We start from the raw sequence: 26,236 nt of genomic DNA, 5'->3' as shown, positions 1-26,236 counted from the left end.
TCGAATGGTCAGTCCGCCCCTGAGTCAGCCACCGACTTACTAAACATCTCCGATGCTCCTAAAGCAAGATTTCCCTGCAATAAATTCTGGCTGTGATCCTGTCAATCAGGATGTTCCTAATCACCTTCGTGCATTCCAGCAACTGCTGTTGAATTCCCAATGATATAATGAATAAAAACTCCAACAATGACAGGGGTTCTCATCATAATGGTCTACAGCAGGTGTGCAAACCCAGAGCCATATAAGCAGAGATATCACCAAAAGAGTTCCTGCCATATATTAAAAAATTGTCCGGTGGTTTAGATTCCTAATTTCTGCAAAAAACTGACACTTCTATTTTAGGTGGACTGACCCCTTAAGCAATAATAATAATAATAAAGCCAGTTTTTAAATGACATGTGGTAATCACCGACACATACTAGTTGGCAGAAAAATAAAAGATATTTAAACCAACAACTAGTTTGGGTATTTTTTGCCATTTTGTAGGTATAAACACGAAGACAAATGCTTTATTTTGGTGCTATTGTATACTCTGCTTTTTTCTGTGAAGGAAGTGTGATGTGCACAGCACAAACCACAGAGGCCAAAATCTATTAGTCTCAGTACACGAACCTGCCTAGAGCTGGTATCTGACTGGTTTTCATGACTGCACATAACTACTCTTTGCAGTGTTACTGAATATTTCCTATCTATGCATTGCTGTTTATACAACAATTTTCTAAATCTCAAGCACATGCAGGGAATGTTTACCTCTTGGTTGTGATGAAATGTATTCCTTAGTGAGTGATATCTTGCCTATAACGTCATCATGCCTGTTAGACAGTAAAAAAAAAACACTGACTTCAGGTGACTGTTACGTGACAGGGCACACAAAGATATATAGACAGACATGTCACTGCTATGCACATGACAAACAGATAAACACTAAACACACAGTAACGCTGGGTCCAGTGTATAAGGTCTATATGTATATGCAGCTGAACCATGTCTCCAATTGACTGCTTTATAACCTTAGTAGACAGACAAGGAGAAAGACATTAAGGCAGATCTACTGTATACTCAGACACTAAATCTGTTATCAGTCTTGCTGGGATGAATAAACAACCTTTGAGAAGATGCTGCTCCAGTCTCCCTTTGGAGGTGGCTACATCTGAAGATCTAGGCACTGGGTAATGTGATTTCTGCTGAAGGGTTCACACTGGCCCACCTTCTCTCTCAGCATAGTTTACATAACCAAGGGTCCAGGCTTTCAGACATGCAACCAGCACTCATTGGAACCTGGCACAGCATTTCTTCAGGAAAGGTAAAAATTTCAGCAGTTCTATAGCTTCTTTTTTTTAACCATGGAAAACTGTTAAAACAGATAGAATGAAATTTAATAGATCACTATGACAAGCTTTCAATTCTAAACCTCAAGTATCCATGAAACGTTTTTTAGGATATTCTTGTCCCACAGCTGAATTAGTTTGTCACAGGAATTAAGTAGCACTGGTGTTTGACAAATGTGGTTTATGCTGATTAATTGATGATTACCTACCATCGCAAATAACCCCCATAATCTGTCTAATATGGTTATTCCCTTTGAACAACAGCTTCATCCAGTGGCCATACAGTAGTATTTTCCGGATTGTTGTATATCAGGAATCGCCACTAGATGAAGCTGTCGATTGTGGGAAAAACACATATTAGACACATTACAAGGATTATTCATGAATGCTGAATCATTTGCACAGCTTTTCCTTTTATAAACAGACCCTTTAGTATTTTTTGCCATGCAATAATCATCTTTATTATTCACAACACATCTATCTTTAAATACCACATGAAGGTACCTTTCACAGCATCAGGGGTGAAATTATAGACCAGCATCTCAAAGGTATAAGGCCAACTCAAAGTAACTTGATGCTCATTTAAAAACAGTTCAATTATTACTAAGACGTTTAAGTGAGAGTGTGCCAACGTTCCTGGACAAGGCCACAAAAGTAACATTGACCCCAGATTGAACAGAAAGGTATGGTGCCAAGGAAAACTTTGAAAGAGATACAAGCTGAATTCCAAGGTCAAGGTAAATCAATGTCCGATGGCACCATCCACTGTTATTTAAGTGACAGTAGGCTCAAAGGAAGAATATCTAGGAAGACTCCATTATTGAAAAAAAATAAATAAAACCAGCCTGGAATTTTCTAAAGTGCATATTGCCAAGCTACAATTCTTCTGGGAGAATTTCCTGTGAACAAATGAGACAAAACTACAGCTTTATGGCAAGTCACATCCGCTAAAAGTACACATAAGAAAAAAATCTTCAAAAGAAAACACCACATACAGTACCTACTGAGAAACATGGAGGAGGCTGGGTTATGTTTTGGGGCTGCTTTGCTGTGTCTGGCATGGGGCGCCTCGAGTCTGAGCAGGGCAATATGAAATCTCAAAACCATCAAGGAATTCTAAAGCGAAATGTACTGTGCCCATCTTCTCTTCTGTTTCCATAGACACAGACAACAAGGCTTGGAAGCAAGCCCACATGAGTGCCCCCATAGAAAGTATCTTTCTAGGGGGCCCTCGGTGGAGGGGAGGAGCCAGGAGCACTGGCTGTGGACCTGAGAAAAGTAGGTTCAGGGCCACTCTGTGCATTGTAAAGCTTCAATTTTTTAATTATATTAAAATAACAAAAATGTCATACCTGCTCTGTGCAATGGTTTTGCACAGAGCAGCCCCGATCCTCCTCTTATCGGTTACCTTGTCGACACCCCTGGCTCCAACCCAAAACCCCTTCCCCCGCCGAGTGCCTCCAGAGCCCTGCTCTGATTGACAGCAAAAGGAGCCAATGGCTCCTGCCACGGCATCTGAGCCTTGGCTCTCACACACATCGCTGGATCAAGATTGGGCTCAGGTAATATTAGGAAAGGGCTGCTGAGGGGATAGAATAGAATGCCTTAACCATTTTAACGTGAAGAGAAGAAATCCTAAGAGGCCTTTTTTTTTTTTTACTACAGATTTGCATATTATGTCCGCTGTCTGCACTGATGGACCCTTCTGGTTGCTTTAAAGTGATTCTAAAGGAAAATTGGCTTAACTGTGTCTGGCATGGGGTGCCTCAAGTCTGAACAAGGCAATATGAAATCTCAAAACCATCAAGGAGTTCTGTACTGTCCAGCATCAGAAAGCTCTGTCTCAGTCACAGGTCATGGGTCCTCCAAAGAGATATTTACCCAAAACACAGCCAAAAGCACTCAAGAATGGCAGAAAACAAAATAGAATGTTCTAAAGTGACCTTCTACGAGCCCTAATCTGAATCCTATCAAATATCTACAGTATATAAAGCAAAAACATGCTGTCTGGAGAAGGCACCCTTCAAACCTGAGACAATTGGAGCAGTTTTCTCTAGAAGAGTGGGCCAGTCTATCTGTTGGCAGCTGAAGAAGTCTCATTGGAGTTACAGAATCACTTGTTTGCAGCGATTCTTCTCAGTGTGGTACAACAAAGTACCAAATAAAGTGCTATTAAAACCCAAAGCAAACAATGTAATATATCACAGTTTACCAATCATTACATGTGGTGGCTGAATTGTTTTTTTTAGGCTTTTTTCCCCTCTGTTTCCACCTGGTGATCCAGTCAAAAACACAATTTCCTGTATTAGGATGCCTACACTCTGGATGAAGGAGCAACAGAGATACCTTTGGATGGCAGCATAGCCAGTCTGGGGGGGGGGGGGGGGGGAGTGTTAGATATACTAGCAGATTCAGATACACTAAAAAATTTGAAGCCAAACTCAAGCTAACACATTTTAAACAATTACAACATCAGGTTTGCTCCTTTTTGGATAAAAGTTTTACATAAAACTAAAAAAATCTTACTGAACGTTGTCCACTATTGCATCCTGCTCCATTAACACCACCACCTTAAAGTCAGTTTAAAAGGTACTTACCAGATGGTACCTGGTCCATATATTCCCCGGACATTCGAGTTTATGTTTCAGAGGATGCCAAGTTACTGGCGACGTCCCCCACATATGTTGCTGCCTGATGAAAAGTCGTTTCTGGTCTAAAGTTTTTTATCTTTTGCACACATTATTCAGAATCTGCTGGGTAGCACTTCTGCATTTCAAACTTCCTGGGGTTACTAAGAAATAGTTCAAACTTAACCATTTTGTCCTTCTAGCTTCTAAAATGACTATAGCAGGGACGTGGAAAAAAACAGTTCACCCACTTCTCTGAAGTCAAATCTGGAATGGATATTTTCCTTGAATCTATTTTCTACTCTGTTTTTTTCTGTACATATCCCTAAGCCATTTTTGACACCTTCTGCTGGTTGCATATATGCCTTCACTTTTTAAATGGTCCGCTTTGATGAGCACCAGGTAGAGGATTTACTCTGTTTATACAATACAAGTAGCCAACTCAAAGCTTTCTAATGGAAATCTTTATTGGTTACATAAATACAGGATCCATAAACTGACGCGTTTCGGCTTCACAAAGCCTTATTCATTTTTATGATGCTATGAATAAAGCTTTATGGATCCTGTATTTATGTAACCAATAAAGATTTTTATTAAGAAGCTTTCCGAGTTGGCGGCTATCGTGGATATCTGCTGTGAGGAGTGGACAGTGCTCCGGTCTCCTGTCTCCATGTGGTGAATAGAGCAGTTGAGCTTGGGTAAGATTTGTTTTCTCCATTTATAGGTTTGAACATGCTTTGAATGATGACAGGACACTATTAACCATTTGCTGCCTGCCCAGAGTAGTAGTACTGTGAGTAAGCGGCAGCTGCAGGCCAGCCAACGTACTGACACGTTACAGCTTTTCTCCTGCATTTGGGGCACACATGCCCACATCCCCTGCCAACCCATGCTGTGACTGGACACAGCACAAGTTTGGTAGCTGAAAGATTTTGACTGAAGTCAGCTGATTGGCTGTGGTCAATCACACACAAAAACACAGAAATCTGTGTATTGAAAACAGCGATCTGGCTGTTTCCTCTCCCTACAAAGCAGGGAGAAAAAACCAAACATATAGTAGCGTAAATGCAGCACACATTGCACACTGCTCGGCACACAGTTAACCCTTTGATTAGCCCTTAGATGTTAACCCCTTCTCAGCCAATGTCATTAGTACAGTGATAGTAAACAGTATAACACTGATCATTGTATTAGTATCACTATTGATGTCAGTGTTAGTTACTGTACCTCCCAGCCAGTATCAGCCAGCACCAGATTGCTGTCCACACTATCACAGTCCCAATATAAATCACTGAACACCGCCATTACTAGTAATGTTACATAGCTATGTAAATAGCAGTATATATACCATAGTTTGTAGACACTAGAACTTTCGCACAAACCAATTAATATACATTTATTTGGATTTCTTTTTTTAACAGACATTTTTGTTCAGCTACCTCCAGATTGCCCGCCACACTATCACACTATAGCACTAAAAGTCGCTGATCACCACCATTACCACCAGTATAGCGTCTACAGCTGTGTAATTTCCAGTATATATACCATAGTTTGTAGAAGATTTCACACAAACCAATTAATATACATTTATTAGGAGTTTTTTTTTATACCAAAAAAATATAGCAGAATACATTTTGGACTACATTTCTGAAGAAATTTGATTGTTTTTATTGGAAAGGTTTTATAACAGAAATTAGAAAATACCACCAATAAAAGCTTTATTTGTGTGAAAAAAATATATAAATTTCATTTGTTTACAATGTTGCATGACCATGCAATTGCCAGTTCAAATAGCGTAGTGCTGAATAGCAAGAAATGCTCTAGTCATGAAGGGGGCAAAACCTTCTGGTGGTCAAGTTGTTACATGGCCCATCATTTCTACCAACAAATTTGTCCATGTCTGCATATACACACAGACCCAGAATAGTAGAAATAGAAAATCAAGCCATCTTACCCAATTGTGTCTTCATCCATCACATAGAATGAGAGTGTGTGGAAGCCAAGAGGGAGGTGCAGGGTGAACTCTTCCCCCCAAAATGGGTTCAGATCCTTCCAGACAGTGGCTGTGCTATAAAGAAATACAACAGAAAAATGTGACACCTACAACATTAACCCATTCTCTTTTTTGTTTCCAATTATTTTTATTATCATTTAAACAGAAAAGCTAACTTCTGTATAAACAACTTTTTTTTCAAATAGTAAAAGAGTATACACATATACTGACATCTGGGCATCTCGCACAGGAATTGGCAGGTGTCCCTATATCATGTCTAGCTTTTGTCATGTACGTGATCATGCAACAGTAGTACCTCTCTCACAATACAAAAATAGCTTAGACAGATTAGGGTACAACTTAGATTAGATCTATGGGAGTATCCTCCATATGGGATACTTTGCAGTTTTATTCTTACACCTAGAACCTTAATGAAATGCCCTGCATTCCATTACAAGTAATCTTGAAAAGATTACCCATTCTCTTTCAGTTACTTTGATAACAATATAATATTGTTTGTCTCAAAAAGTTAAAAATTAAAACAGAGAGCAGTGACAAATGTACATAAATGTTATTACAGTACAAAGTACAACTTTTATTAAAAAGTAACATTTTTGAAGATGGAGTAGGTCCTGACATATCGCCTGTGCAGAGGCACAGGGGCATCTGAATTCCTGGGAGCCGTTTCTATAACCAGTAAAGTCTAAATCCTGGCAACGAGTGAAAGCAATACACTGAGAATTACACCCGGTAAAGACAGTCACTGTGTTAAATTAACCTTAATCTGAGCTGTGTGTAATTCTCTACAAAATAATCAAAGATATCTATGTACAGCATCAGTGGGAGGGAAGTAGGGGTATGTGTACTGGTGCCTGTGCAGTGTAACATCCTCCTCTCTCTCTGCTTTCTGCACCACAAATCACTTTCAAGATAGGTTTGAATTTAAAATGGAACTTCACTCTCCCAATCAACATTGACTATAATTCTTATGCTGCTAGCATTAGAAAATAGGTAAGAAAGTATATCATATTTACTTGTTTGATTTTTTTTTTTTTTTAACATTTCAGTTACTTTCTGGTTTCCAGGCCTAGGCAAATGATGTCATACGTCTCAGGAGTCTTCAGGAGGGGTTTTCTCAGCGAAGCACACCCTCCTGCCTGCATGCCTGAGCTAAGGTCAGATGAATTCCAGGAAGTAAATGCTACAATATTCATCTGCCCTTACGAAGGACTGCCAGGGCCAGAAATGCCATGGAGACATAGATGGATAGGTGAGGTTGCTTTGAATTGCTTTATTTTGGTTTCTGGCGCTCACTGGCACTTATACACACTGTATGGCCATTCTGTAGCTGTGCGCACAAGTTCTAGCAAGGATCTTTATTGTTTAACCACTCGCCACCCAGGCCAATTCTAAAGTTCCATGCACACTAGCATTTAAGCTTCTAGAAGCTGTTATTAGCATTTTCTCGGCTCCCAGAAACAAAATAATATTATCCTATGTGTTAATGCACACTACTTAAAGCTATTAGCATTTTTTGAGCTTCAGCATCTAAGAGCTGAAATAAAAATTGTTTTTGTAGGGTTTTTTGGAGCGTTTTTTCCAGCAAAAAAAAAATCCGCTAAACACTCCTAAAACACCCCTAACAGCCTTTTTCTAGCTTTATTTTTTCTTCTACAGGTACTGTAAAAATGCTAATAAAACTCCAATGCTCCTAAATGCTTCTGAACGGTACTAGAACGTTATTGCCAGCATTTTTTTTTATCCAGTTTTTGGAGCTTTAAAAAAGAAAATGCTACTGCACAATCTGCTTTTTTTGCTAGAAGAATTTTAGTGAACACAACAAAAAGTAATACCCAAATGGTTGGTAAAATGTAAACGATGGTGATACCAGGATGATGCCTGTACCTGCAGGCATCATCCCCGTATAACCAATTTACACTGAGGATGTCATATGACGTCCTACATGTAGGAAGTGGTTAAAGTGGGCTTTTTGTGTGTACATCATTTTACCAGTGCCCAAATACTCCATGAGTTTTTTTAAAATAAATTGCTGACTATGATGTGTATGCATTTGAATAATTACATTTAGTTTTCATGAAGTACCATTGTTATTGTTAGTATATTAACTTTTTCCAGTGGCTGCTAGCATATTATAAATTCCTAGCTTCAATTAGGAGCAGTATGTTAGGTTCCGAATATGTGTAATTCCTTCTTTTACCTTCCCTGATTTGTCTAAGGCTAGATGTAAACCAGAACACAATATTCATTAGAATTATGGTACTTGTTATAAAAGTGTGGAAAGTTTCCTGCATAATTCAAGTGCTGCACTGCGTGCTGGAACTAATACCCTGGCTGAAGGTAGTTAAGTAGGGGAATATGTAATTAGTTTTTAATGGTGGTGTTAGAAAACTGAGGCTACTGTTTTCACCTATGCCCTGACAGCACAGGAAGCACCCCCAACACACCTATCTTCCCAGGAGTCCATAAAAGGTGGGGTGTTTCTAAGGGGTACATTTATAAACCAGTGAATGCGAGACATACAGTCAGGTCCATAAATATTGGGACATCGACACAATTCTAACATTTTTGGCTCTATACACCACCACAATGGATTTGAAATGAAACGAACAAGATGTACTTTAACTGCAGTCTGTCAGCTTTAATTTGAGGGTATTTACATCCAAATCAGGTGAACGGTGTAGGAATTACAACAGTTTGCATATGTGCCTCCCACTTGTTAAGGGACCAAAAGTAATGGGACAGAATAATAATCATAAATCAAACTTTCACTTTTTAATACTTGGTTGCAAATCCTTTGCAGTCAATTACAGCCTGAAGTCTGGAATGCATAGACATCACCATACGCTGGGTTTCATCCCTGGTGATGCTCTGCCAGGCCTCTACTGCCACTGTCTTCAGTTCCTGCTTGTTCTTGGGGCATTTTCCCTTCAGTTTTGTCTTCAGCAAGTGAAATGCATGCTCAATCGGATTCAGGTCATGTGATTGACTTGGCCATTGCATAACATTCCACTTCTTTCCCTTAAAAAAACTCTTTGGTTGCTTTTGCAGTATGCTTTGGGTCATTGTCCATCTGCACTGTAAAGCGGCGTCCAATGAGTTCTGAAGCATTTGGCTGAATATGAGCAGATAATATTGCCCAAAACACTTCAGAATTCATCCTGCTGCTTTTGTCAGCAGTCACATCAATAAATACAAGAGAACCAGTTCCATTGGCAGCCATACATGCCCACGCCATGACACTACCACCACCATGCTTCACTGATGAGGTGGTATGCTTAGGATCATGAGCAGTTCCTTTCCTTCTCCATACTCTTCTCTTCCCATCACTCTGGTACAAGTTGATCTTGGTCTCATCTATCCATAGGATGTTGTTCCAGAACTGTGAAGGCTTTTTTAGATGTCGTTTGGCAAACTCTAATCTGGCTTTCCTGTTTTTGAGGCTCACCAATGGTTTACATCTTGTGGTGAACAATCTGTATTCACTCTGGTGAAGTCTTCTCTTGATTGTTGACCTTGACACACATACACCTACCTCCTGGAGAGTGTTCTTGATTTGGCCAACTGTTGTGACGGGTGTTTTCTTCACCAGGGAAAGAATTCTTCGGTCATCCACCACAGTTGTTTTCTGTGGTCTTCCAGGTCTTTTGGTGTTGCTGAGCTCACCAGTGCGTTCCTTCTTTTTAAGAATGTTCCAAACAGTTGTTTTGGCCAAGCCTAATGTTTTTGCTATCTCTCTGATGGGTTTGTTTTGTTTTTTCAGCCTAATGATAGCTTGCTTCACTGATAGTGACAGCTCTTTGGATCTCATCTTGAGAGTTGACAGCAACAGATTCCAAATGCAAATAGCACACTTGAAATGAACTCTGGACCTTTTATCTGCTCATTGTAATTGGGATAATGAGGAAATAACACACACCTGGCCATGGAACAGCTGTGAAGCCAATTGTCCCATTACTTTTGGTCCCTTAACAAGTGGGAGGCACATATGCAAACTGTTGTAATTCCTACACCGTTCACCTGATTTGGATGTAAATACCCTCAAATTAAAGCTGTCAGTCTGCAGTTAAAGCACATCTTGTTTGTTTCATTTCAAATTCATTGTGGTGGTGTATAGAGCCAAAAATGTTAGAATTGTGTCGATGTCCCAATATTTATGGACTTGACTGTATCTTCATATTTAGGGCTGTCACCTGGCTGGGATTTTGCCAATGTTATGAACAGAGAGATCAGAAGGCCACTATTTTTTGTTACCAAAAAAAAGGTAGCAACCCTATACCTGGTGTATATGTTTTAAATTGCATCAACTGATTGCTTCACCTGCAGTAAAGTGTTTGATGAATATCAAACTCACTGCTTTGTAAATATGACCCTAAGTGTCATTAGTAAAGGCATTTCTGTTTCTAGCAGTGTACACTACCATACATTTGTGATTAGTAGTGCTCGTAGTAAAATTTCTGCAACCTTTTATGACCTGACCAGTCAAACACAAACATACTCTAACACTACAAACAGTGTGAGAATAGTAAAGAGTATACATACTGTACAGAACAATGTTAAAAGATTATGAAGCTGTGCAGTGTCTCAATAAGGTTCTAAAGTAATGAAGCCTAGAGAAAAATCACTACTTCAATAAACAGTACATAATATAATCAGTTAACTAACTTATCCTCACAGACAGGACTCACAGTGAAGTCCAGGCTAAATCTAGTAAATACAAGTGACAAGCTGGAGGGATTTCAGAGCTGCTAATACAGGGGCTAGTAACACAGGTGAGCAACTTTAGGCACAAGGCCTCCCCACTTGAAATACAGAACTCTGACAGCAAATGGGGAAGTTCTCTCCACAGTGGCTGGGTCTTCGGTGAAAGCTGTGTGCTACTGGGCTTCTGTCCGGCTACCTGCACACCAGGACTAATAGTGGGGAACCATACACATAAATGCAGACCACCTGCCTAGCCACCCTATGTTTCATCAGGTACAGTTTCTCTGAGCTGTTGAGGGCAATAAACATACACTATACTGCCAATAGTATTGAGACACCCCTCCAAATCATTGGATTCAGGTGTTCCAATCACCTTCATGGCCACAGGTGTGTAAAATCAAGCACCTAGGCATGCAGACTGCTTCTACAAACATTTGTGAAAGAATGGGTCGCTCTCAGGAGCTCAGTGAATTCATGTGTGGTACTGTGATAGGTTGCCATCAGTGCAATACAGTCCCTTTAAAAAGTATTCATACCCCTTGAAATTTTCCACATTTTGTCGTGTTACCACCAAAAACATAAATTTATTTTATTGGGATTTAATGTGATAGACCAGCTCATAGTGGCCACACAAGTGTGAAGTTTAGGGAAAATTATAGTTTTCAAACTTTTTTACAAATAAATATCTGAAAAGTGTGGTGTATTTAGCCCCCTTTACTCTGATACCCCTAACTAAAATCTAGTGGATCCGATTGCTTTTAGAAGTCAAGTAATTAGTAAATAGAGTCCACCTGTGTGTAATTTAATCTCAGTATAAATACAGCTGTTCTGTGAAGCCCTTAGAGGTTTGTTAGAGAACAGTTGTGAACAAACAGAATCATGAAGGGCAAGGAACACACCAGAGAGGTCAGGAATAAAATTGTGGAGAAGTTTAAAGCAGGGTTAGAATATAAAAAAAATATCCCAAGTTTTGAGCATCTCACGGAGCACTGTTCAGTCCATCATCCGAAAATAAAAAGAGCATGGCACAACTGCAAGCCTACCAAGATATGGCCATCCACCTAAACTGACAGGCCGGGCAAGGAAAGCATTATTCAGAGAAGCAGCCAAGAGGCCCATGGTAACTCTGGAGGAGCTGCAGAGATCCACAGCTCAGGTGGGGGAATCTGTCCACAAGACAATTATTAGTCGTGCACTCCACAAGTCTGGCCTTTGTGGAAGAGTGGCAAAAAGAAAGCAATAAGAAGTCCCGTTTGCAGTTTGCAAGAAGCCATGTAGGGGACACAGCAAACAAGTGGAAGAAGGTGCTCTTGTCAGAAAAGACCAAAATTAAACTTTTTGGCCTAAAAGCAAAACCCTATGTGTGGTGGAAAACGAAAACTGCACATCAACCTGAAAATACCATCTCCACCATGAAACATGGTGGTAGCAGTATCATGATGTGGGAATGCTTTTCTTCAGTAGGGACAGGGAAGCTGGTCAAAGTTGATGGGAAGATGGATGGAGCCAAACCTGTTAGAGCCTGAAAAAGACTTGAGACTGGGCCGGAGATTCACCTTCCAGCAGGAGAAGGACCCTAAACATACAACTAGAGCTCCAATGGAATGCTTTAGATCAAAGCATATTCATGTGTTAGTCAAAGCCCAGACCTAAATCCAATCTGTGGTAAGACTTGAAAATTGTGGTTCACAGATGCTCTCCATCCAGTCTGACAGCGCTTGAGCTATTTTGCAAAGAATGAGCAAAAATTCCACGCTCTAGATGTGCAAACCTGGTAGAAACATACCCAAAAAGCCTTGCAGCTGTAATTGCAGTGAAAGGTGGTTCTACAAAGTATTGACTTCGGGGGCTGAATACAAATGCATGTCACACTTTTCAGATATTTGTAAAAAAATTTGAAAACCATTTATCATTTTCCTTTCACTTCACAATTTTTTACACTTTATCACATATATTCCCAATAAAATGTAATTTATGTTTTTGGTCGTAACATGTCTAAATGTGGAAAATTTCAAGGGGTATGAATACTTTATCAAGGCACTGTAAGTCCATTTGTGAAATGTCCTTGCTACTAAATATTCCACAGTCAACTGTTAGTGGTATTATAACAAAGTGGAAGCAACTGGGAACATCAGCAACTCAGCCACAAAGTGGTAGGCCACGTAAAATGACAGAGCGGGGTCAGCGCATGCTGAAGCGCACAGTGGGCAGAAGTTGCCAACTGTCTGCAGAGTCAATAGCTAAAGACCCCAACACTTCATGTGGCCTTCAGATTAGCACAACAGTGTGTAGAGAGCTTCATTGAACGGGTTTCCATGGCCGAGCAACTGCAGCCAAGCCTTACATCACCAAGCGCAGTGCAAAGTGTCAGATGCAGTTGTCAGGGCAGGGCTGTGGAATGGACAGGTAGGCCTAGTGGCAGGGTAACGCACTGGCTGACGACAACCACCACCAACAGACCGAAGTCCCTCAGGGCGCGGAGTCTAAGTCCCAGGCTGCCCTTCACCAGGGCCCCTGATGGTGGGGATGGACTTGACGCAGCCAGGAACCAGGTCGCGGCCCCCGAGACACCCCGGCTGCGGTAATGGCCGCCGCCAATGGCGTGTAGCTGGTGAGAATGACAATAGCGTAGTCAGGCAAGCTGGGTCAACAACAACGGGACAAAACAGTACAGAACAGTAGACAGAGAATCACAGGTCACGGGCCGGGTTCAGCAACGGAAGGTCAGATCGAAGGAAAACACAGAGAATGGTCTAGTCACAAGCCGAGTCAAATACCAGAAGAGTCACGAGCATATACACAGAGCTGTAGCAAGACAAAGACACAAGACACAAGTGCAAAGAGCATGTGCGGATCACAGGCTTATATGTACTCAGCCACACCCCTCTGGGGGATGGACCTCAGAGACCTGAAGGCATAAAAGCCTCCCACCATGCTCAGCATAAATCCAAGATGGATGCCAGCACATGGAGTAACATAACCTCTGGGAAAAGGTAGGACCTTGACAGCAGTGGTGTAAAGCACGCCACCACTGAACTCTAGAGCAGTGGAGACATGTTCTCTGGAGTGATGAATCATGCTTTTTGGTCTGGCAATCTGATGGACATGTCTGGGTTTAGTGCTTGCCAGGAAAACGGTGCTTGCCTGACTGCATTGTTCCAAGTGTAAAGTTTGGTGGAGGGGGGATTATGGTGTGGGGTTGTTTTTCAGGGGTTGGGCTTGGCCCCTTAATACCAGTGAAGGGAATTCTCAGGGCATCAGCATACCAAGACATATTGGACAATTTCATGCTCCCAACTTTGTGGGAACAGTTTGGGGATGGCCCCTTCCTGTTCCAACATGACTGTACACCAGTGCACAAAGCAAGGTCCATGAAGACATGGATGAGCAAGTTTGTGGTGGAGGAACTTGACTGGCCTACACAGAGTCCTGCCTCAACCCGATAGAACACCTTTAGAATGAATTAGAGTGGAGACTGAGAACCAGGTCTTCTCGTCCGACATCAGTACCTGAGCTCACAAATGGACTTCTAGAAGAATGGTCAAACATTCCCATAGACACAATCCTAAACCCTGTGGATAGCCTTCCCAGAAGAGTTGAAGCTGTTATAGCTGCACAGGGTGGGCCAACTCAATATTGAACCCTACTGACTAAGACTGGGATTCCATTAACCTCCTTAGCGGTAATCCCGAGTGTAGCTCGGGGTAAAATTTCTATACCAAGAGCGGTAACCCCAAGCTACACTCGGGCTTACTATGCGGCGTTGCTCTGGGGGTCCCTGCAGCACTTACCTTGTCCTTTGCTCCTGCGATGTGTCCCCTGCAGCGTCCCCGGCCATCTCCTCCGGCTGATGCCGGCATCCGGCTTCTGTGTTCCGGTCCCTGTGACGTTGGGACGTACGGGCGCCAGAACCGGCGGGAAATTTGAAATTTTAATAAAATGTCATTTATGCTGTCATTGCTGTTTCAATGCATTTCACATATATTTTGTCCCTACTGCTTTGTCCTGTGCCCTGCCTGCATTTTGTTCTTTCTGCCTGGAAACTTAGAAAAGTCCATGGCGTCCAAAAAGCGTCCCTTTACGTCAAAAGCGGTTTTAGAACAGCGATAGTAAATCAGAACCACTTGCAGAATTGAGTGATGATTCGTGGGGAAATTCGTCAGACACGGAAAACGATTTTGCGACTTTGCTCAGCGATGTGCGAATTTGCCTCTGTATTTCAAATTTCAGTGTTTTTGGTTTGATTATATTATTGAATTAAATTTATTATTATATTATTTTTTATGATTATTAAATTATAATTTATGATTTCGTGTTTCAAATTTTATCATATCCGGAATGTTTAATAGACTCTTGTTCGTACAGATTTCAGTGAGTTATTCCTAAAAATTACAGCCTACAATAAAAAACTACATATTTCCATGCAAAAAAAATGGTACCGCTTTCAGCACAAAAAATCGGAAAGAATTATACCGCCAAGGAGGTTAAAGTTCATGTGCGTGTAAAGGCAGGCTTCCCAATACATTTGGCAATATATTGTATATTACTCTGGGCGTTTCCAGGAGCCCAGGTGATTCTAGGAAAAGGAGTTAGAGTGTCATTAAACCCAAAATTATTTTTTGTGTCATTTTTAAAACTGCCCAACCTTTTATTAATGCATATTTTCATTCTTAGCCCACATGCTCTGGCCATTCCTGGTTTAGAAACCATGCGCTGCCTGGTTTTTATTTTGGAAGTTGCTGATGTGACTCTGCCAGCATGTGGGGCCAGCACCAGCATTTTCACCATTATCCCCCTCTATCCACCCACATGAAAATAAGCAACAGAATGTGGGCACGGTTCCAGCAGGTATGAGTTGATCAATGATTCAGTATGCTTAGCTGTTACCTCATGCCTCACAAACTTTTTGCATGTGGCTTCCATTATCAGTTCATGGAGAATAGCGCTCTTCTTATTTCAAGTCATGTGGAATTTTTTACATGATTATTTGGTGACTCTGCATTCATGTTTCAAACCCCAGGAAGGCATCTAGTTTATCACAGTTGTTACCCGCTAGTGGTGTTTATGCCAATGAGGCTAATGCAGCCTCCCCTGGTTCCATGTTGATTTCAGAACTTGAACACTCCCGGTACCAATTATATACACCGATCAGCCATAACATTTGCACTACCCACCATAACATAACCACCCAGTTAGTACTGAGTAAGTCCCCCTTTTGTCACCAAACAGCCCTGGCCCGTTGAGGCATGGACTTCACTAGACCTCTGAAGGTATGCTGTAGTATCTGACACCAAGACATCAGTAGCAGTTCACTGCCTTTGTCAGCCTGCCTTCTTCCCATAGTGCATCCTGACTCCATCTCTTCCCCATGCACATGAACCCAGCTGTCAGGGATCCTCTCGATTCCCGCCGCGATGGTCCCGGCGCAGGCGCAGTGTGCCGCCCTGTGCAGGGACTCGAGCACTAGGTCCGGGCCGGCCGCGGCGTTCGAGTTCGCGCATGCGCAGTAGAAGCCGCGGCCGCCCGCTGGGCACCACTGGCAGCGCAGGCTCCAAGTCCATCCCCACCATCAGGGGCCCTGGTGAACAAGCACCCTGGGACTTAGACTCCGTGCGCTGGGGACGCCTATTCAGTGGAGTGCTAGTGGTACCGCCAGGCGGTCCCTTACAGTACCAGAAGGCCATGACTGAGTCTAGAGGAGGGCCCTCGCCGCTTGAGAAGATCTGCAGGTACCTGTCTAACTTGACACAGTATCGGCCCTGCAGGACAGATGTCAGCAGATTGAGAATCACTTCCAGACCTGCACTATATCCATTTCTGCCCCACAGGCCGCGGTCCCCGCACCCCCGGCCGTAGCAGCCCCTGTGCCGGTTTCTGGGGCATCCGCCCCACTCCCGGCGGCCGAACCCCGAGTACCCTTGCCGGAACGTTTTCACGGGGACCGCACACGCTTCAGGTCATTCCGTGAGTCCTGTCTTCTCTATTTTGAGTTGCAACCACGAACCTTTGTGACTGAATCCGTGAAGGTGGGGTTCGTCATCTCCCTCCTGCAGGGTGAACCCCAAGACTGGGCCCACCGACTGCGGGGAAAAAATGACCCTCACCTCAGTTCGGTTGACATTTTTTTTGACGCAATGGCCATCCTATACGATGACCCACAGCGGGCAGCTTCTGCTGAAGCTACTTTGTACACGCTCCGGCAAGGCCGCCGAGCGGCGGAGGAGTACGCGTCTGAATTTAGGCGCTGGATGGGGGACACACGCTGGAACGAGTTTGCTCTCCTGCATCAGTTCCGTATAGGCCTATCAGAAGGCCTGAAAGATGAGCTCGCCCAGGTGGAGGTGCCTGAGACTTTAGAGAACTTAATTGCACTGACTATTAAGATTGACCGTAGACTGCGGGAACGCAGGTTTGAGAGGTCCGGCCAGGGTCATGGAAATCCCTGGGGGTCATTTCAAGGTCCCAGTCAAGCACCTAGGCCAAACATCTAGAACCGGCCACCTGGAGATATCCCTGAACCTATGCAACTCGGCCTGGCACGGCCTAAACTATCTCCAGAGGAACATCAGCGCAGACGATCCCAGAACCTGTGCCTCTACTGTGGTGAAGCTGGTCACATGGTACGATCCTGCCCGCAGAAACTGAGTAAGTGCACCTCTTCTGCCTTGTCCATTGGCAATGTTAGTCCATCCCAATACTTAGTGGTGCCCCTTTCCTTTCAGCTTCCGGAAAGGACCGTGGAAGTATCGGCCATAGTTGATTCGGGGGCATGCAGCTGCTTCTTGGACATTAATTTTGCTCACCAGCAGGGTATTCCTCTCCAATTGAAACAGAAGGGGTTCAATATTTATTTGGCCGACGGTTCCCGGATAAAATCAGGGGTAGTGAACCAGGAAACCCCCTCCATCGCCACTGTCATTGCCGGCCAGCACCAGGAACTGCTCCGCCTGGATGCTATAGCTTCACCCCTCTTCCCAGTCATTTTGGGGCTCCCATGGTTACGGGCCCATAACCCCCAAATTGACTGGGAGACCGGAGTAATTTCGTTCCCTTCTCCATACTGTCGGGTATACTGCCGCACTTCGGGCCCGGGGGTCCCCCAAATCCTCCTGTGCTCTGAGGGGGAAGCCGAATTAAAACAGGTAATCCCGGCAGCCTACCATGAGTTTCTAGAAGTGTTCAGCAAGCGGAGAGCTGATACTCTACCCCCCCACCGCCCTTATGACTGTCCCGTTGACCTGTTACCCGGTTCAGAAATTCCTTTTGGGCGAATCTTCCCCCTTTCGGAGCTCGAATTGGGGGCCCTGAAGGAATATATCGAGGACAGCCTCCAGAAGGGGTTCATCCGCCCCTCCACTTCACCGGCGGGGGCGGGAATTTTCTTTGTTGAAAAAAAGGACAAAACCTTGAGGCCGTGTATCGATTACAGGGAGTTGAACAGGGTCACGATAAAGAACCGTTACCCACTGCCGTTAGTACCAGAGTTATTCCAAAGTTTAAAAACAGCAGTGGTTTTTACAAAGCTGGATTTGAGGGGAGCATACAACTTGGTTCGCATAAGGGAGGGGGACGAGTGGAAGACGGCCTTCCGCACCCGCTTCGGCCATTTTGAATATTTGGTCATGCCGTTCGGGTTGTGTAATGCTCCGGCCACGTTTCAACACTTTGTGAATTATATTTTTAGGGACTTCCTGGATGTCTTTGTTATCGTCTATTTAGACGACAGTTTGATTTTCTCCCCTTCCTTGGGGGAACACAGAATACATGTAGCGAGGGTATTGGGGCGATTGCGGCAGCATGGGTTGTACGCCAAGGCAGAGAAATGTTGTTTCGAACAATCCAGCATTACTTTCTTGGGCCTGATTATCTCCACCGCGGGGGTCGCGATGGATCCCCAGAAAGTCACTGCAATACTGGATTGGCCTGAACCCACGGACAGGAAAGGCGTCCAACGATTTATTGGTTTTGCAAATTTTTACCGAAAGTTCATCAAGAACTTCTCGGGTCTGGTCTCCCCCATTACTCAGCTAACCAAGCTGGGAACCCGGTTCAGATGGACAACAGAAGCTCAGGAAGCTTTTGAAGCCTTGAAGAAGTTGTTCACCTCGGCACCCATTTTGGGTCACCCAGACGCCGCCCTGCCCTACATCCTGGAAGTGGATGCATCGGAGAATGCGGTAGGTTCCATCCTCTCCCAGCGGAAAGGCACCAAGGAATTGCTCCATCCTGTAGCATTCTTCTCACGGAAGCTTACCCCAGCAGAGAAGAATTATGATATCGGTGATCGAGAGCTACTGGCGATCAAAACGGCATTAGAGGAATGGAGGTACCTGCTGGAAGGTGCTGTGCTCCTCATCTTAATATTTACTGATCACAAAAACCTAGAATATCTGAGAACCGCCAAGCGTCTACGCCCGCGACAGGCAAGATGGGCACTATTCTTTTCTAGATTCAACTTCCACATTACGTACCGGCCTGGATCAAAGAACACTAAGCCAGATGCGTTATCACGTATGTACGAGGACGCCAAGGAGATCCCAGTACCCGACACCATCCTGTCCTCGGGTAACTTCTTGGCCCTTCAGTCGGACCTTCGTTCCAAGATAATGGAGGCATCCACAACCGTCTCTACCCCAGCCGGAGGGCTCCTCCAGAACAAGGGGGGACTCCTATGGAGGGAAGATCGGATTGTGGTGCCGGAGGAAGCCCGAACCCTGGTCTTGGGCCATTGCCATGACCATCCGATGGCGGGGCACTTTGGCCCAGAAAAGACCCTGGAACTTCTCCGACGCTCCTTCTGGTGGCCGGACATGGCTAAAGATTGTAAGGGCTACGTAAGGTCCTGTATCACCTGCCAAAAGAACAAGCCATCCAGAAACAAAGTTTGGGGTCTGCTGCGACCCTTACCGATTCCTGAACGGCCTTGGCAAAAGATCTCGTTAGACTTTATAGTCGAGCTTCCGCCATCACTAGACCACACGGCAATCCTGGTGGTCGTGGACCGCTTGTCCAAGATGGCCCACTTCATCCCGTTGAAGAAAACCCCCTCGGCAGCCGAGACTGTGCGAGTTTTCATTCGTGAGGTAGTAAGGCTGCATGGGGTCCCCGAAGACATTGTCTCGGACCGAGGGGTCCAGTTCACGTCAAGATTTTGGAGGGCACTGTGCAAAGCCCTGGACATCAAATTGTCCCTTTCCTCTGCATTCCACCCTCAAACTAACGGTCAAACCGAAAAAACCAATCAGACCCTGGAGCAATACTTGAGATGCTACACTTCGTTTACTCAAGATGACTGGATGCCACTTCTCCCCCTAGCGGAATTCGCGTACAACAACGCCCGTCACTCAGCGACGGGACAGTCCCCGTTCTTTGCCAACTATGGTTTTCACCCCGTCTTCCTCCCGGATTTGGTCCCGGAATGCCCAGTACCAGCAACGCAAGATGTAGTAACGTTTTTCTCCACGAACAATAAGAAGCTTCAAGAGGCCATCAGTTGGGCCCAGGAAGACTACAGGAAGGCATTCAACAGGAAACGGAGGGGAGATCTGGTGTTGCGGCCTGGGGAGAAGGTTTGGCTAGCGACGTCCAATGTAAAGATGCTTTGTCCGTCGAAGAAATTGGGACCCAAGTTTATAGGCCCCTTCTGCATTAAACGGATGGTCAACGAAGTGGCCTACGAACTCGTCCTTCCTGACACACTCAAAATCCACCCAGTCTTCCATGTGTCCCTGCTGAAGCCAGTAATCCCAGATGCCTTCCCTGACCGAGAATCGAGACCCCCGGAAGCCATAACGGTCGAGGGAGAAGAAGAATTTGAGGTGGAATCAATCCTAAAGTGCCGAAGGAGGGGGGGCCAGGCCCAATTCCTAATCAAATGGAAGGGCTTTGGCCCTGAGGACAATTCTTGGGAACCAGCCCAGAATGTCCATGCACCTAGACTTGTCCGGAGGTTCTTTCGCGATCACCCGTGGTGGAGAGATCGGGTGGGCATCCGGAGGTTGCCCGTAGGGGGGGGGCAATGTCAGGGATCCTCTCGATCTCCGCCATTCTATGTCCGCTGCCTTGTACCTTGCCGTCCTCTCTGTTACCGACCCGGGCCGTCTGACCTTGCTCATCCATCCATCCCGTGCAGTGGGGTCTGCTGACCTCCTCATATCAGACTCTTCCCCGTGGGAGCCCTTGGCGCATACCACTACCACTGACGGACGCACCCGGTAGCCACGACCTGGTCTCAGGGGGCTCCAAGTCCATCCCCACCATCAGGGGCCCTGGTGAACAAGCACCCTGGGACTTAGACTCCGTGCGCTGGGGACGCCTATTCAGTGGAGTGCTAGTGGTACCGCCAGGCGGTCCCTTACACCAGCCATCTATACAATGTAAAACAGAATGTGATTCATCAGACCAAGCCATCTTTTTTCATTGCTCCATTTCCAGTTCCGATGCTCAGGTGCCTATTGTAGACACTTTTGGCTGTGGACACAGGTCAGCATGGGCACCCTGACCAGTCATCAACTACGCAGCCCCATAGAAAACAAACTGCGATGCACTATGTGCTCTGACACCTTTCTATCAGAACCAACATTAACTTTTACATCAATCTGAGCTAAAGTAGCTCTTTTATTGGATCGGACTACACAAGCCAGCCTTCACTCACTACATGCATTAATGAGCCTTGGCCACCCAAGAGGTTGTTGCCAGTTTTCCTTCCTTGGACCACTTCTGGTATGTCCTGACCACTGCCGACCGGGAAAATCCCATAAGAGCTGCAGTTTTAGAGATGCTCTGACCCAATTGTCTAACCATTACAATTTTGCCCTTGTCTAAGTCACTCAAATACTTACTATGCCCACATTCTCTGTTTTCAGCACATCAAATTCCGGGACAACATGTTCACTTTCTGCCCAATACTGTATATATCCCACCCACTTTCAGGTGCCATTGTAAAAAGACAAAAATGCTTTTCACCAAATACATTATTTTATCGAACGTCTGTGTAGGCGGCAGGCCCCTGACTTTTACACCATTTGAATAGAAATACAAAAATAACCCACACTCGGTAGTGATGATCTCTCTTGTATACAATCTTCTGACCACTAAACAAACCCACTACCCCGTTTTATGTCTCTAGATAGGAAAAAGAACTTCAACAACCTGTAGACCAATCACACTGGAAGCAAATCTGGGCCACCACCAGATATTGCACTAGAAATGTGGCAGCAGTGAAGGTTAAGTACAAAGTTTTACTTAGATGATATATGGTCCCTATTGGACAGAAATAAGAACCACTCCTGGAACTGAACCACATTCTCACAGAGAACTGAACTATGGTGACCATCCTTTCCAGACACTGGTGAAAAAACTAATGTCCTTCCTGTGTAGGAGGGGTTATATAGGGGAGGACTTCCTGTCTGTTTTGGTCTGCCAGTGTCCATTCACCCATAGGTGATGCATAACCCAGATAGTAAGGATTATAGCCTGCTCTGTGTCCCGTGATGTACGATAAAGAAAATAAATGGACACAACGCCTCCAGCAGTTTGAACTTGATTTAGCCAATGCAGCCAAACAATTTAATAAATCACCGTCTACCACCAACCTCAAACTCTCATACTGATCCAAATCTGTGTTTGATTGACAAGACAGACCACCTCTAGAGGACCAAAATGATGTTAAATGCCAAGGCCATATGGGCTGAAGTCTTGGTGACTAAAACTTGATTTTTGCAATTCCACTTACATCTCCCTAAAGATTAGATTTAACATTCAAACAGGAACTCCACTAAGTTTCTACATGAACTCCAATACCCCATTCCACTTATAATGAACACATCTCATCCTTTGGATTCCATCTCCTTACATTCCCTCCCAAATTCCTGCTGAGATGCCTTAGATCAGGGGTCTCCAAACTATGACCTTCCAGTTGTTGAAGTACTACAAATCCTATCATGTCTCTGCCTCTGGGAGTCTTACCTGTGGCTGTCAGAGTCTTGTAAGGCCCCATGGAATTTAAGTTCCTCAACACCTGGAGGGCCATAGTTTGGAGACCCCTGCCTTAGATGAAGACATTACTGAAAATAAAGCTCTCCTACCCATTAAAAAGTCTAAAAACCTGTACATGAGCCAGCCCAGATGGCTTCTTAGTTAACTTAAGTTGTAGTCCTTAAGGAGTACAAGAAGCTTTCCAACTTCATGAAGCTTTTCAACCACTTAAATGTGAGGGGAGGCTGGGGGGGATTTGACCGTGACAGATAAACTTTTAACCACTTAAAATGGAGGCTGGAAGACCCCAACGTGCTCACAGAGAGCATTTTCATGATGCCCAAACCAGACAAATGGTCCACCTTTCTTTGTATTTTACTTACACATTCTATTCCTAAATATCAAGCAACTGACATAATCTGCCAGGTGATATACTTCGGCCACTTTGCAAACAGGGTGCATTCCTCATATAAATCCAGACAATTTACTCCCAACCAAAGGCAGCAATTTGATATCTTTGATCCCAATCATTCTACTTTTCCATTAAAAGAGGCACCTACCCAGGCTACCCCCTCTAACTCATCTTTTTGTTTTGGCACTAGGGCCATTGGTGGAACATATCAGATCCAACATGAACACTCAAGGCATTGTGCTGCAGGGCTCTACACATATATCTTTACTGGCCAACAATATTTTGGCATTCATCACTTCAGTTCTCTACCTATCCTCTTGGACTCCCTGCACATATTTGCATCCATCTCTGGCCTAAAATTAAAGCAAGCAAACTCAACTGCAATGATGGTCTCTGTAGCAATTGTGCATACAGAGATGGACGAGGTCATCCATCTTGCTAAGGATCCTCCATCTTGTATCATTTCTACTCCCAAATCAGTCTCCCTCCTCCAATTTCCCCCCCCCCCTCAGGAATGTGGTCTGTGTGTGTATGCCGAGTTCAAAAGGCAACAGAGCCCAGTGGGAGAGCTCCATGGTTATAAATCCCAACCTAGCTGGTGTCCGGATGTCTGTTAGCTTCTCAATCTGGGATATCGTAAAGCCATAAAACCAGTCCTTTACTGAGCTTCAAAGGCATTCCAGGTAGTCGTAAAACAGACATCACATTAAAAATCTACTTTCCCCTATGATTTCATATCTTGGCATATGGAAGACTTACAAGAAGACCAGGCATATATTCAGATCGGTCACTTTAATACAAGTCGCCTGATATATTACACCCCCTAGCTGACATCTACAGAAGAGCAGAAAATGATATCTCCTTAATCGTCTCAAGCAGGTATGTCATATTTCATATCTAGACGTTCAGCAGATGCTTCTGCATATTAATATACTAGTGGTTAGGCTGCTACATGCACTGAGGGCAAATTATTGATCATGATATAAGCTGAAAGGGATTTTGGTTCTAGCTTGGGTCTCCGCCTGCAACACCCTCCCCAAATGAGGCGATTGGTTCTCTGCTTCAGGGAGACACCCTGCTGAGTTCCTAGAAAAGCTGTTATGCTTGGAGTTAAGCGAAGCTAAGCTGAGTTGAAGCTGAAGAAATCTCCCTTTTAACACCAGGAACCAACTTCGGGAGATAAGGCGCCCTTTTGTTCCGACACTTGAAAGCGGCTCAAACCAAGGCTGACGGCAAGTATTCTACCTCCCTAAACTTCTTTCTGTTATCTCTTTGCTGTGTTATTGCTCTCTGTATATTTATATATATATATTGGCTACATCTTTTTCTGTAAATATTTTTATTGCATCCTTTTGACCATTTAGTAATAAATCTTACTGTCTGAAAGTGTTGAACTGTTTCTAAAGCTCTTTAATGCAAACTAAGAATCCCTGCCTCTGAAGAGCACTACCGTGTTTTAAACGTCTACATACATCTGTCTGCGGTGACATTGTGTATGCAAACAATTATTCAAACATCATAGTGTACTGCTAATATTGCCGAGTTTCCTCTTTCTCTGTACAAAAAGGAGGTGGTGTCAGTGTGAAGGGTTAATTGCATAATTAACCTGACTCAGTAACAATCGCTCCCAGGCTGCAGGTACACATATTGTGGTCCATTAGCTGGAAAATCTTTGTGCAGAGTGCAGCTAGGCGTGGCATTGTTACGCACGGTTTTAGATTGGCTAGTCCTTCGGTCACGAGTTTGGTGAGAAGGCTGGGGTCTGCCGCCGTGATCGTCACAGTCTCCTTTTATCCTGCTACAATATCACACATGAAAAAGAACTACCCTTTCTTTGGGTTAGAGGAAGTTCCTGCAAATTAGGAGAATCCCTCTTGGGCCCCCCAGGTCCACTCTATCCAAAACCAAAAAAAGTTTTGTTTTTAGTTATACTTTAACCCTGAACTACAACACTTTAGACTAATTCCCCACATTTATATGTAAGCTTAGACAACTCCTTAACTCAATACACAACAAAACTTTTGAATGGCACCTGAAAATGCGTGGCGTTTTTTCAGAGATCACGATGCATTTTTCTGTGTGGCAAATGTGCCCCGATCGTCCAAACAAAATGTATTTGCGCGATCACGGTATGTTTGACGCATGGCAAAACGCGCCATAATCACACCAAAAACACTCTCCATTTTCAGGTGCCATTCAAACAAACTTTAACCACATGCCGCCCAGCCACTGTAGAAATACGGCGGCAGGGCGGCACGGCTGGGCAAAAGCACGTTTTAAAACGCGCTTTTGCAAAACAGGTAGGGGGCGCGCATGAGGCGCGCCGCCGCCCTGCCTGCACCACTGATCCCGGCCGCGGGTGTCAGTCACCGGGTCACAGCTGGTCATTACCGGCTGTGTCCCGCCGATTAGCGGCAATCACTGACAGGAGAGCAGGGCTGCAGTAGCTCTGCTCTCTGTCAGTTCCGACAGCTCCTGATAGGCTGATCGGGAGAGAAGAGTTTATCTCTCCCAATCAGCATTTCCCTGTGCAGTACACCCCCCCGCCCCCTAGTAAAACACTCCCCTCACACAGTTAACCCTTTCAGTGAACAAAAAAGTTAACCCCTTCCTCTCCAGTGTCATTAGTACAGTGTCAGTGTTTTTTTTTTTTTGCACTGATCACTGTATTGGTGTCACTGGGGATGTCAGTGACCCCAAGTCAGTTCCCCCCCAGTGTCAGAATGTCTGCCGCAGTCTCGCAGTCCTGCCATAAGTCGCTGATCGCCGCCATAAGTCACTGATTGCCGCCATTATTAGATTATTAGTATTAAAAAAATAAAAAATCCAAGTATCTTTCCCGCCATTTGTAAACGCTATAACTTTCATGTAAACCAATTAATTTACACGTATTGGGTTTTTTTTTTTAGCAAAGACATGTCTCAGAATGCATTTTGGCCAAAATTTATGACGAAATTTGATTTAAATTTTTTTTACTGGACATGTTTTATAGCAAAAAGTCCAAAATATTGTTTTTTGTTCTCAAAATTGTCAGTCTTTTTTTTTTTTATAGCGCAAAAAATAAAAAACGCACAGGCAATCAAATACCACCAAAAGAAAGCTCTATTTGTGTGAAAAAAAAGAACATAAATTTCATTTATGTACCGTATTGCATGACCGCGCAATTGTCCGTTAAACT

The 26,236-nt window shown here is 44.1% G+C and overlaps 1 protein-coding gene across 2 annotated transcripts in view; it reads right to left on the bottom strand.

Annotated features, from left to right (window-relative positions):
* RASAL1 (RAS protein activator like 1) overlaps positions 1 to 26,236 on the bottom strand; it is a 126,620-nt gene that overhangs the window by 39,042 nt on the left and 61,342 nt on the right. For both annotated transcript variants that reach the window (XM_089655420.1, XM_089655421.1), the window contains exons 3-4: positions 5,910 to 6,023; positions 751 to 812 (exon numbers count right to left, since the gene is read on the bottom strand). In XM_089655420.1, the coding sequence (XP_089511546.1) occupies positions 751 to 812; positions 5,910 to 6,023 (176 nt within the window). The remainder of the gene's footprint in view (positions 1 to 750; positions 813 to 5,909; positions 6,024 to 26,236) is intronic.

This window comes from Staurois parvus, unplaced genomic scaffold (assembly GCF_062004578.1).
Source record: "Staurois parvus isolate SC_StPar_1 unplaced genomic scaffold, SC_StPar_1.0 ptg000840l, whole genome shotgun sequence".
NCBI classification, from domain to species: Eukaryota; Metazoa; Chordata; class Amphibia; order Anura; family Ranidae; genus Staurois; species Staurois parvus.
The sequence above is the reverse complement of the archived record's forward strand: the minus strand, read 5'-3'. Positions and strand labels throughout refer to the sequence as shown.